This window comes from Littorina saxatilis, linkage group LG5 (assembly GCF_037325665.1).
Source record: "Littorina saxatilis isolate snail1 linkage group LG5, US_GU_Lsax_2.0, whole genome shotgun sequence".
NCBI classification, from domain to species: Eukaryota; Metazoa; Mollusca; class Gastropoda; order Littorinimorpha; family Littorinidae; genus Littorina; species Littorina saxatilis.
This window is the reverse complement of record NC_090249.1, coordinates 6,797,645-6,810,424: the sequence shown is the minus strand read 5'-3', so window position 1 is coordinate 6,810,424 and position 12,780 is coordinate 6,797,645. Positions and strand designations below refer to the sequence as shown.

Sequence of the window (12,780 nt, the reverse complement as noted above, 5' to 3'; positions counted from 1 at the left end):
TGACTTTGGTCATTAAAAATCTGAAAATTGTAAAAATAAATAAAAATGTATAAAACGATCCAAATTTACGTTTATCTTATTCTCCATCATTTTCTGATTCCAAAAACATATAAATATGTTATATTTGGATTAAAAACAAGCTCTGAAAATTAAATATATAAAAATTATTATCAAAATTAAAGTGTCGAAATCAATTTAAAAACACTTTCATCTTATTCCTTGTCGGTTCCTGATTCCAAAAACATATAGATATGATATGTTTGGATTAAAAACACGCTCAGAAAGTTAAAACAAAGAGAGGTACAGAAACGCGTGCTATCCTTCTTAGCGCAACTACTACCCCGCTCTTCTTGTCAATTTCACTGCCTTTGCCATGAGCGGTGGACTGACGATGCTACGAGTATACGGTCTTGCTGAAAAATGGCATTGCGTTCAGTTTCATTCTGTGAGTTCGACAGCTACTTGACTAAATATTGTATTTTCGCCTTTCGCGACTTGTTGTTTTTTACCTGATTGAAGTATTGGTTATGTAAAGAACACGTCACTCAGTTAAGTAGCGGTATGTATCAAACAAAGAAAGACACTGCTGCGTTGGTCCTCGTCAAATGTCATGGTATGACAATGAAATGATACCGTTTTCACACTTTAGCGTATTTAAATGATAATTATAATTGTATGTATTATATACACGCATATCATCAAAAACGAACAGTTTATATACAGACCCTGTAATCCATCTCAGTGTTCGATGATGAATTCATACACTTTTTTTTTCACCCTGCAGATAACCAAATGCGAACACCAAAATCCAGTTACCTATAAGCAGGGTAAAGTAATTGTTTGTGTGTTTTTTTAAGTCACATTTAATTTGTTTTTAATTATTATTAATTTTATTTATTCTCAGGTAAAATGCGATCCGCAGAAGACCTTGTTAGGTCGCACAGCTTCCGCCTATCCGCTGCGCCGTCTGGGGTCCGGAAGTAGCAGTCACACGGTGAAGGGGTTGTCTCCCGCTACGCAGTACCTGTGTTCCGTCAGGGCCCACACGGCCCGTGGTCCCGGTCCTCCTGCCTCTGTAGTGGTCTGGACTCTCGCTGGAGGTTCGAATCACATTTTTTTTGTCTTGGTGTTGTATGTGTGTGTGTGTGTGTGTCTGTGTGTCTGTGTGTGTGTGTGTGTGTGTGTGTGTGTGTGTGTGTTTGTGTGTGTGTGTGTGTGTGTAAATGTAGTTGTGATGGGAGTATGGTGATAGTAGTGGGTGTGGATTGGAGGGGGGTGGTGGGGTGGGGGGGGGTGTGATGGTGTAGGGGTGGTGAAGGTGTTGATGGTCGTGTTGTTGGTCGATGGAACTAGAATGATTGAGGATTATGGTTGTGATGGTGTTGATGATGCGTTTGGTGAAGATATTAATGATGTGGATGATGACGACGGTTGACAGAGGACGACGACGACGATGATGATGATGATGATGGTGATGATGATGATGATGATGATGATGATGATGATGATGATGATGATGATGATGATGATGATGATGATGATGCAACTAGTTCATGCCTTGATATGGTACACACGTACAGTTTAGTACAGCTGCAGTAGAGTATGGGATTCACGTTTATATCTATCTCCGGCCGTTACGGTTTCATCATGAAACTGGTTTTTGATTGGCTGATGATCTGCTGCAGTATTTCTTAAATGTAAAGAGCTGAGCTCAATAAAGGAACTTTATGAAAGAATTCCAGGTACTATCATTTTTTCTTGTTTTTGGATCAATACTTAAAGTATCCGTATTGCACAACTTCTTTCGAAGGGTCTTATTGATCGACAAGTGATCCTTGTCACAAAGGAATTCATCACGGTGACAAATAATATTGTTGAAAACTTCGTTTGCTCTTACCCCTAACCTACCGAGGAATCAAAAGCCAAGGGAAAACAAATCTGACGTTGTATTGTTAGCCTATCCAACACACTTCTCCTCCAAGGAAAGACTTCTACCTCCCAAACAAACGTATATATCTTTCGCGTCTCCTCTCCCTTGTCCTGACTGATTGATTAGCTACGGCGTCGCCCAAACAAACAAGTATCTCTTGCGCTGACACCTTTGTTGGCCTAAGACTCCGTTTTAGGGACAAAGTGTTCCCTTGGCCTGTCGGGTCAACAAAAAAAGCCGGGGCCACTGGGAGGAGACAAGGGGGTATTATTGTGTGTGTACAAGCCGATCGATGGAGATAGGGAGTCAGTGCAGCTAGATCGGCGAGGAGCGAGCAGTGAACAGGGTGCGGGTGGGGGGGGGGGGGGGTGGGAGGGGGATAAAGGGATGCACCTGATATTAATTGTGCGAAGTCGGCTTTGCGAAGTCTACTTTACGAAGCTCGCTGCACGAAGTGTTGGCACTGAGTTTTCAGTAAAACATAGACTTTTAGAGATGTGGTCGTTATTGAGAGGTGGTCGTTATTGAGAGGTGGTCGTTATTGAGAGGTGGTCGCCAGGGAAGGTTCAACTGTACTTATAAACCTTTCACACGGCAGAAATTAGTATGTAAAGCGCGGAGAGCACAGTTCGAGAGATGGATTGGTTTGGGAAGGGTGGGGGTGGGCGTCGCAGAGCCGGTTGTCTCCTTGCATAGAATGGAAGTTATGTGTTATGATACATACACAGTGGAACCTGTCCATAACGACCACTCAAGGGACCCAACAACAGTGGTCTTTTTAGACAGGTGATTGTTATGGAAGGGTGAACTAGATAGAACAAACACGCACTCTTTGGTGAATCTTGTTGGTGGTCGTTGTGGTTAGGTGGTCGTTATTGAGAGGTGGTCGTTATCGAGAGGTGGCCGTTATTGAGAGGTGGTCGTTATTGAGAGGTGGTCGTTATTGAGAGGTGGTCGCCAGGGAAGGTTCAACTGTACTTATAAACCTTAATGTTTGAATGATGGTTTAATTGCTTTGGAACGTTGTTTGATGTTCGTTGAAGGTACGTTACGATCTTCATAAGTTGATGCTAAACGTCTTGGTTTGTCTAAATGTAGCTTTCTAAAAGTGAAGGTGACTTTGATTTTGATCTGTTGATAGGAACCTTCTTAAAATACTCTTTAATTCGGTTTCCTCAGTTTTAAGATTATGCCCTTGGAATGTTCAAAGGTACAGATGGCAATCTTGTGAGTGCCTTCTAATTTTGTTTCACTGTCGTTAAGATTATGAGCCCGATATACTGGATGTGGTGTGTATAGTTTGTGGTGGTCGAGCTCTTGATGTTTTTGTTAGCTTGTCCCGACAGCTTAGCATGTGATTTTTGTTTGTATAATTCTCAATCTCCAGATACATGTATCTCGTATGACATACAACACAAGTCTGATCGTTATTGCGATCAGCGTCATTTTATGTGGTAGTAGTTTACAATTAACAAAGGTAGGTGCTTTTAGTAAGGACAGATTCTTTTAATGAGATAATGACTTCTCGCGTATCAAGACTAGATGCCTTCAGTACGGCCAGTTATCATTAATGGGATAATAATGCCCGATTGTATTGAGTCTCATTACGCTAACGATCTTTATGGACGCAGTAATAGCAAATCCCTGTAAACTCAATACAGTACCAGAAACCATACTTAGTCTTGAAGCAAAAATCTACTTGGCGTCACTAACCAAACGTGATGTATGCCAAAAAAAGTAGGGCATTCATATTCATATTTTCATCCCTTGGTCGAACTCCCAACGATTAATCATAGCCTCAAAAGAGACTGACTGCAAACATCCTAACCGCCGCAGAAGTGTCCAGCCATCAAGATTTGTTGGCTGTGGAAGCTGGGAAGTGAAATATAACTTTCTTTGCGGGAAAGCGTGGTGCTAGGCCGTCTTATATTCTTACCCCCCCTAGCAAAATGATCACACGATCCATCGATCAGACTGAAACGGATTGATTGGAGGAAGGGGGTGGAGGGAGAGCCAGTGGATGGTGGTAGTGACCGGGGCGGGGGAGCACACAGACAGACAGACAGACAGAGAGACAGAGACAGAGAGACAGACACAGAGAGAGACAGAGATAGAGACAGACAGAGAAACAGAGACAGAGAGAGATACAGAGAGAGAGAGAGAGAGAGAGAGAGAGAGAGAGACAGACAGACAGAGAGAGAGACAGAGAGACAGACAGAGACAGACAGACAGACAGACAGACAGACAGACAGACAGACAGAGAGAGAGACAGAGAGAGAGAGAGAGAGAGAGAGAGAGAGACAGACAGACAGACAGACAGACAGAGACAAGAGAGACGCTTTGATGTTTTGATGTCATCAGCTTTAAAAGCTCTTTAGACAAAGGTAATAATAATATTAATAAAACACACGCGCGCACTCACTCACTCACTCACTCACTTACACACACACACACACACACACACACGCACACACACACCCACCCCCCCGCACCCACCCACCCACACACATACACACACACACACACACACACAGCGAAAGAGAGACTGAAGAGAGAGAGACAGACAGACAGACAGACAGACAGACAGAGACAAAGGGAGACAAAGAGAGAGAGAGGGAGAGTGATGACGGAAAGATGAGAAAATTGGGAGGCAGAAGAAAAGTAATCAGGCTAGAGAGAGAGAGAGAGAGAGAGAGAGAGAGAGAGAGAGAGAGAGAGAGAGAGAGAGAGAGAGGAGAGAGAGAGAGAGAGAGAGAGAGAGAGAGAGAGAGAGAGAGAGAGAGAGAGAGAGAGAGATGCGGATTGGTGTATGAGCAACGGAAATAAATTACGAGAAAGTCATATAAGCTTATAGTAGCCGATCCTTGCTTCTGTCACCAACAGCCAATATCGTAAAAGGAAAATGGTATCGGAGGAACACATTTGCATTTTATAAGGAACGCTCCAGAGATGAGTCATTCAGAAACATTACGTAGATGTCGAATAAAACGATTTGTGGATTCTGTACAGAAACAGAAAAAAAACAATTACCCACCAGATGCTATTTGTGAATTCTGCTAAAACAAAAAAACCCACACACACAGAAAACAACATTGACTACCAGACGCTGATTGCGCATACGGGTTCAGTTTCTCAAAGTGCTTACCCTAACGGCTCGTAAGACTTTGCTAAACAGCTTCCTTCCGATGCTGTAGATTATGGTGCATGCACTTCGCTGGAGCCTCACTCGGAGCCGTCCCTCAATTTGTCTGGGATATTTCCGAGAACAGTTCTTGGTGCCAGCGTCTGGAAATTGTCTGAGACTTGTCGAAAGGGTCCTTCATGCCTCTACCAACTCCCCCTTTGCTCAAGGCACTCTCTAATAGCTTGGGCCAACTTTTGTCTTCATTGCGTCTTGTTGCAAAGAACTGTTTGCTTTCTGTTTGACGACTCGCTCTGTTGGTGGTCAGGAATAACTCTCGTCTGTATTGCATCTTTTACAGTGCACCCTATACATGATGATGATAATGTTGTTTTACGCCCTCGCGGTGAAACCATTAGGGGCATGTTACCGGGTGTTACCCCGACTTTAGATGAGATACACACGTGTTTGCGAGTCTAGGTGAAATCATGCCACCTGCACTGGCAGAATGACCGAGGTCTTTTACGTGCCACTGTGGAGTGGGAGGTGAAACGGGGGTGGGAGGACATGGATACCGTCTCTGAGTCTTCTGACAAGTTTCTTGTGTGCGTGATACTTGGAACACGTCAGGCGAAATATACGTTGTAATGGAAGGGCGCTGGTCACCTGTGCGACGCTTAGTTTTCGAGATAGGTGTGACTGACGAAGTACAGGACGTCCCATTCCAAATAAGCACGACTATGTTGCAGGTGGATGCCGCTGAGATTGCATTTCTTCGGGAGGTTTCCGCAAAAATAGATATTACACGATATGCGCAAAACAGTTGAGAAGCAGACGATCTCTGAGATCTCTGTTCGTCTCGTGATAACGTTATTTTGTATGATGATTCACTTGCAAACTAAAGTATACAATTTGGTGTGTCAGTGGTAAATGTAAATAGAAATGTGTAATACAGACAAAGCAAACAAATAAACGTGTTTTTCTCGTGAAAATGTTGCGTTGTGCGGGTGTTTGGGTGGCCACGTGATGTACACAAAGCAAAGTGCGGGACGGACTCTGCTCTGTGCTGTAACACTGGCAAGTTCAAAACACGAGAAAAACGATTTCGTTATGCGGGCAGCCACGGGGGATGTATGTATTTTTCAAATGGTTGTAAAAATTAATAAGTCTTGTATTTATCACCGTACTCAGGCCCTGTTCTTTTTTTCGTCACACCTAAAACCGTTATTTCTTGTGAGCGACGCAGCGTGATTGCCTTTACCATTGCAACATGACGCGCAGCGAACCTTTTCATGGGATTATCTTTCAGGTTTTTTCTCGGTTTGGTTGTTCGTTTGACCTTGACCTTCAATGCAGTGGGTTTCTGCAGCGGTGAAGAAACTTTTATCTTTAAACAGAATTTCTTGCATATTATCTTGTGTCTACATTTCGGCCAAATAATGTTTTTCTTTGGCTGTCGGAAATCCCCTGAGTATTTTGCCTGGCTTGAAATGGCTGTCGTTTCTCTTTTATGACGGTAGAAGAATGTCTGAGTGTGTGCTTTTACCAGGCAATGGCACTTGGTGCCGAGGAACTGTTTTTGATGTAGTTTTGGTCTTGGATGATGCCCTCTAGTAAATGGTCCGATATTGTGCTGGGGTTTCCGCTTGGCTTGATAATCAGTCTGAGAGTGTCCGTTTTGTGCTCGCATGGGCAACCCTTCAGTTCGGCTTTATTGTATGAGACGGTCTTCGAGTTTTCGGTTAACTCTGTGATATCGTGAAAGTGTTTTTTTGTTCTCTCCCTCAGCATGGTCAAAGCTTCCGTTCAGCTATATTATGGTCTTCTATGTTCTGAAAGTGTCGGGATCGCTTTATAGTAGTCTGAAAGTGTTCTTCTGGAGCCTGATGAAACCTTTCGTCGGGGCAAATTGATCTAAGATGGCCAGGAAGTTTTTGCTTCGCTTGATACTTTATGAGTGTCTTTCTTGCCTGCAAGCCATCTTGCTAGATAAGGTCCAGATAATAAGTGCGTGGTCCGGAAATATACCCGTGTAGTCCGGACTAATACTCTTGAAGTCCGGACTAATAGTTCTGTTGTGTGGACTTGAACGATGATTGAGAGGAGAGTCGGGAAATGAAGGGTTTAACACCCCCACTGCTCTGTGGTTCTGGCGTAAAACACATCAATAATTGACTCATTAATACTTCTTTAGCGTGGACTAAGAGAGTATAACTGGGAACATTAACGGCGCATTTAGCAAACCCTCCCGCTGGACTATGGTTCTGGACTTATAAGTCCACGGTCCAGATGAATGAGTCTGTGTGCCGGACCAATAAGTCCTTGGTCAGGACTAATACTGAATTATGTGGCGTGAACTGAGCGACCAATGGTGAGCAGAAATCGGAAAATTAATGCTAAATTAAGCACACACACACACACACACACACACACACACACACACACACACACACACACAACCCCCAACTGGACTATGGTTGTAGCCTTACAAGTCAGAACTAATAATTAACTCTGTGGCGTGAACTGAGCGGCCAGCGGAGAGCATAGTTGGGGGGATTCTTGGCGCATTAGAGCCGACCCTGTGGACACTTGTGACACTTGTTAGGACGCGTGACTGCCCACTCGCCCTTTCCTCGCCATCTCTAGCCTGTCTTGCAGGCACGGGGCCGTTTGTCGCTGTCAGCCTGCGTTTTCGGATCAAGGGTTAGGGAATTGGATATCCGTCATCGAGAACTTAACCTTGCTCTTAGCGTGGTCTTGAGACTGGACTTGTTTTTTTCTTCTCTTTGTTCGTTTTGGTGTTTCTTTTTTTTTAATGTCTTTTGCTTCTATCTTTATTCCTTTCTTTCTCTTTTTGTCTTTTTCGCCCTTTTTTGTGTGGCGGTGATTGTCTTTTTCGTTTTGTTTTGCTGGTGCATATTTTTGGGGACATGTGTTTATTGCCCAGAGGCTTTTTTTTTTAAACCACCTCTCTCTCTCTCTCTCTCTCTCTCTCTCTCTCTCTCTCTCTCTCTCTCTCTCTCTCTCTCTCTCTCTCTCTCTCTCTCTCTCTCCTTGTAAAATAAAGTTCTCTCTCTCTTTCTCTCTCTCTCTCTCTCTCTCTCTCTCTCTCTCTCTCTCTCTCCCTCTCTCTCCCTCTCTCTCTCTCTCTCTCTCTCTCTCTCTCTCTCTCTCCACTCATGTTCACCTTCACCCTGCTTTTCTTAGGGGATTAACGGATCGAACAGCGCATGTCGCGTGCGCGAGTTTTGGATGTCTTATGGTGAGTGGTTAGCTGACAGAGGGAACGGAACCCTTTTTGTATCCTCGAGTTGTGATCAGCAGTTCTCTAAGAATCTTAAACAAATCTTAAACAGCAGTTTTGTATTAAAACAAAGTGTTGAGTCGGGGGATGGAGAAGTTCTGTGAATGTTATTTAGTAAGAAACAAGTTCACGATGTTTCTCCGTTTATTTCAATGATACATTATGGTCCTGGTGTTAGTCAGAGTCATTGTCAAGGTTCCGACACCGGGAATACATACCCATTGTAGGCTAAAGATAAAGAATATATATGCATTACTCATCTAACATTCGCGAATGCCAGCGCGCGGATTCTTTAGATGGACAAATTGACTCCTTGGGATCAATTTCTTTTGAAGGACCCAAAAACATGGATGGCCTTGACATGTGGTACAAGTTGCACATAAACTGTCGCATTTAGAAGTGTTTAAGAAATCAGGAATAAAAGCATGGTTTTGAAAAGTGGGATTGGGATCGGGTGACTGGAGTGTTAGGCCTCGTATATAGCCCGGCACAGAGGAGGAATGAAACTAAACTGAACTGAACTTCTTTTTTATTTTACAATGATGAAGATTTAAGGCCGGGCCTTTTCTTACAATCTGTTTCTGGGACGAACATATACAAAGAAAACTAAGCACAAACACTCTATCAATTTATACTAAAAACAAACAGAAACACTAAAGAAGTGAACATTCTAATACAAACACCAATATACACACGTTACAGATGACGGCGACGACAATGATGATGATGATGATGATGATGATGATGCAGTATATAATTAGCAACATAAACTACATAATTGGGAAGAAATTACACATATAAGCAAGGCACGATGGAAAAGAATGATGAGGACTACAGCATAACTGCAGCATTGCCCTGCAAACACAATAAAATACACACAAAAATTATATACACAGAGTATACCGGGGGGGGGGGATTGGGGGTGGGGGGGGGGGGGGTATAAAGCGGTCTTTTGGTATGGAACAGTCCAGAGTGGAGAATGAAAGGTGACCATTTTGTTCCATGGGGCTTGGTGGAAAGGAAAAGGAGGGGAAAGTGCTTTCTGCCAGGAGCGGCAGGGCTTTCATCCACTCTGTCACTAACGATCGATCATCCTTGATGGACAAGTTTCATTACTTTTCAGTCCTCCCCCCCCTCCCCCCCTTCCCCCCCCCCCCCCGCCCCCTCCGTTCACTCCGCTGTCCTTCCCCTTTCGAAATTCACTTCTGCAGTAACTACTCTTTCTGGTCCGTCTGTTTTCCAACCCACGACCCCATATTCTTTCACCCCGACCCCATATTCTATCATCCCGACCCCATATTCTATCACCCCGACCCCATATTCTATCACCCCGACCCCATCCCTCTTCACTTTCCAGTTGCAGCTCTTTCTGAGACTTCCACTATACTGTTGCTTTGACCTTCTGTGTGTTGTGCCAGCCGCACGGGCGCTTGGACACGCATACGCGGACAGGGTTCGCACGGCCTATAAAAGTGTATTTAAAATTAAAAACAACTTGTAAAAAATGTCTTCCCCTTTAAAGTCTTTATAATTATGTAAAAAGTGACTTGTGTTTGTAAAAACATGTTGTATGACTGAAATTTAGTTGTGTTGGTTGTGTGTGTGTGTGTGTGTGTGTGTGTGTGTGTGTGTGTGTGTGTGTGTGTGTGTGTGTGTGTGCGTGTGTGTGTGTGCGTGCGTGTGTGTGTGTGTGTGTGTGTGTGTGTGTGTGTGTGTGTGTTCAAAGCGCGTGTCCTCCGAGTGAGTAAACAACCTCCTTTTGTGAAACAGTACTTACTGAAAATTTGAGATGGACAACTCAGCAATGAGTAGAACAAACGTGAACGGATCACACGTAAAGAGACAGTAGATAATAAAGGGGCATTGCTAAATTACTTTAACAGGCATTGAGTACTCGTATCTGTTTATCATTTTTATCTTGAGTAGATACTTATAAGTGGGTTATATTGTTGGTTAATGAAAGTTGTTTTTTTGGTGCGACTATGAGGGTCCTTGTAGGAACCGAACTGAACTTTATTTAACAACGATGAGGATTTAAGAGAGAGAGAGAGAGAGAGAGAGAGAGAGAGAGAGAGATATATATATATATAGAGAGAGAGAGCGAGAGAGAGAGAGAGAGAGTGAAATATAGAGAGAGAGAGCGAGCGAGCGAGAGAGAGAGAGAGAGAGAGAGAGAATGAGAGAGAAAGAATGAGAGAGAGAAAGAGAGAGAGTGAAAGAGAGAGAGAGAGAGAGAGAGAGAGAGAGAGAGAGAGAGAGAGAGAGAGAGCGTCTGGCCAATTTTGTGTAATGTGCGTGAGTGCATGCCAACGACCTTCTGGTAAGGATGAGGGTTGGGCGAGCGTTTCGTTTTGACAGCCCTGTTCGAAGAAAGACAGCGTCCCAAACTTACACAGATAATGTAATGCTTTACCAAAGCTGAAACATCTTTTCAGAGAGAGACAGAGAGACAGAGCGAGAGAGAGAGAGGGAGAGAGAGAGAGAGAGAGAGAGAGAGAGATTGAGAGAGAGAGAGAGAGAGAGAGAGAGATTGAGAGAGAGAGAGAGAGAGAGAGAGAGAGAGAGAGAGAGAGAGAGAGAGAGAGAGAGAGATCCCAGTTCCCACCTCGCCCTATGCTGTCACAACCGCCTCTTTTTTTCAGCATCCCCCTGTCCCAGCCCCTCCCTCCCGCACAGCCCAACCTTGGCATTAACTCCCAACTTTTCTAGACCAATCTCACTCTCTGCCACACTTTTCATTTCCGTTTGCCTTCAGTCTTTATCTCTTTATTAGTTACAGCACGTAACTTTGTTCGCAGGGGAATTTAACTAGCCTTGAAGATTTTCTATTCTGTGATAGAAACGCGTTCGTGCTGCTGGAAGTAAAACATTCCATGAAGTGTCCTTCGCAGTCTTTCTGTATGATTTTGACAAGTACGCAATCGCGTGAAGTCAACTGAAATAGATTCTTCCAGACATCTTTCAGTTTCAGGGAGGGAAATCCGTAGCACGAATTCGGATGGGCTAGAAATATGGCTTTGCATTGCTTTCAAGACAGAGGAAGAAACAAATTTGAGTTTTCAGGGTTGAAAAGGAAATCGCCGACTTTTGGATTTTAATGGGAAGAGTTGTGAATTTGGATTTTGAAGGAAAGTCAATAATTATGCAATGCCTTTGGGTTTTCAAGAAAATACCACTTACTTACGGTTTTAAATTGAACTCGCACTGTTTCTGGGTTTGAAACGAAACAGCGATGATTAGGTTTCAGAGAAAACAGTAAAGACTTTTTGTCTGTGTGTTTTATAGGAAAGAGCAATTACTTTGGGGTTTTAAGGAAAAGAGTGACGGCTCTGTGTTATAATAATAATAATAATAATAATAATAATAATAATAATAATAATAATAATAATAATAATAATAATAAATGAGCATTTATATAGCGCAACATCATAACTTTACAATTATGCTCTTTGCGCTTGACAAAGGAAGGATCGGCGACACTGGGTTTTAAATGAAAGATCAATGATTTCGGGGTTTAAAGAAAAGATCACTGGCTTCGCGTTATAACTGCAAAAAGAGTGCCTTTGGTTTTAAAGCCCAAATGAGTGCCTTTGGGTTTCAAAGGCAAATGGGTGCCTTTAGGTTTGAAAGGCAAAAGGAGGGCCTTTGGGTTTTAAAGGCCTAATGAGCGCCTTTGGGCTATAAAGGCAAAATGCTTTGGGTTTTAAAGGCAAAATAAGTGCATTTAGTTTTGAAAGGCCTTATGAGTGCCTTTGGGGTTTGAAGGTAAAATGCGTAACTTTGGGTTTTGACGGCAAAATGACTGCATTTGGGTTTTAAAGGCAACATGTTGCTTTTGAAGAAAAGAGGAGTGACTCTGAGTTTCAAAGCTGCTATGTGGTACTTCGTCGAATCAATTCGTGTCTTGTTTGTAACGGGGGCGGGTACTCCGTACCTATGTGCACTGCATCGGTAACATACGTTACTCTGGCTATTCTCAGCACTGAAAATGTCCTTGTGAGCTAAATCTAGCGAAGTCATAGAAAAACACACCGATAGTACAAACGATCCTTTTCGACAACATTCTGTGCTTAAACCAATCGTGTCCACGGTTCAACCGGTGTATCACCATCCCTTTTGCACAGACAGGTTAACTCCCGTGGGTGGTGTTCTTTTGCTCTTCTCACACTAAAGAGCAGCTGGACCTTTTTAAGAGGAGAGAAGCGTAATTTACTGGTTTCATTGACGAAAGTCAAGTTGGACATATCCCCGGAGAACTGTTGGACGAACGCGACTGACATGGGTCTGAGTGGCCTTGTGTTGGGGGCAATTTGCATGAACAGCAGAGCAACTCCCGAAGCGATTATAGAGACAAACAACTACATGCGAGATAAATTAGGTTGGCAAGATAAGATAACTGCGTTTCCGAGGACTCCAAGGTAGTGT

At 43.3% G+C, this 12,780-nt stretch overlaps 1 protein-coding gene and 1 long non-coding RNA gene across 2 annotated transcripts in view; both read left to right on the top strand.

Annotated features, from left to right (window-relative positions):
- The window catches only part of LOC138966208 (uncharacterized), a 349,546-nt gene that overhangs the window by 203,024 nt on the left and 133,742 nt on the right, over positions 1-12,780 (top strand). The window lies entirely within an intron of this gene.
- LOC138965922 (receptor-type tyrosine-protein phosphatase epsilon-like) overlaps positions 1-12,780 on the top strand; it is a 103,492-nt gene that overhangs the window by 6,065 nt on the left and 84,647 nt on the right. The window contains exon 2 of the mRNA XM_070338002.1: positions 905-1,100. Coding sequence (XP_070194103.1) covers positions 905-1,100 — 196 coding nt within the window. The remainder of the gene's footprint in view (positions 1-904; positions 1,101-12,780) is intronic.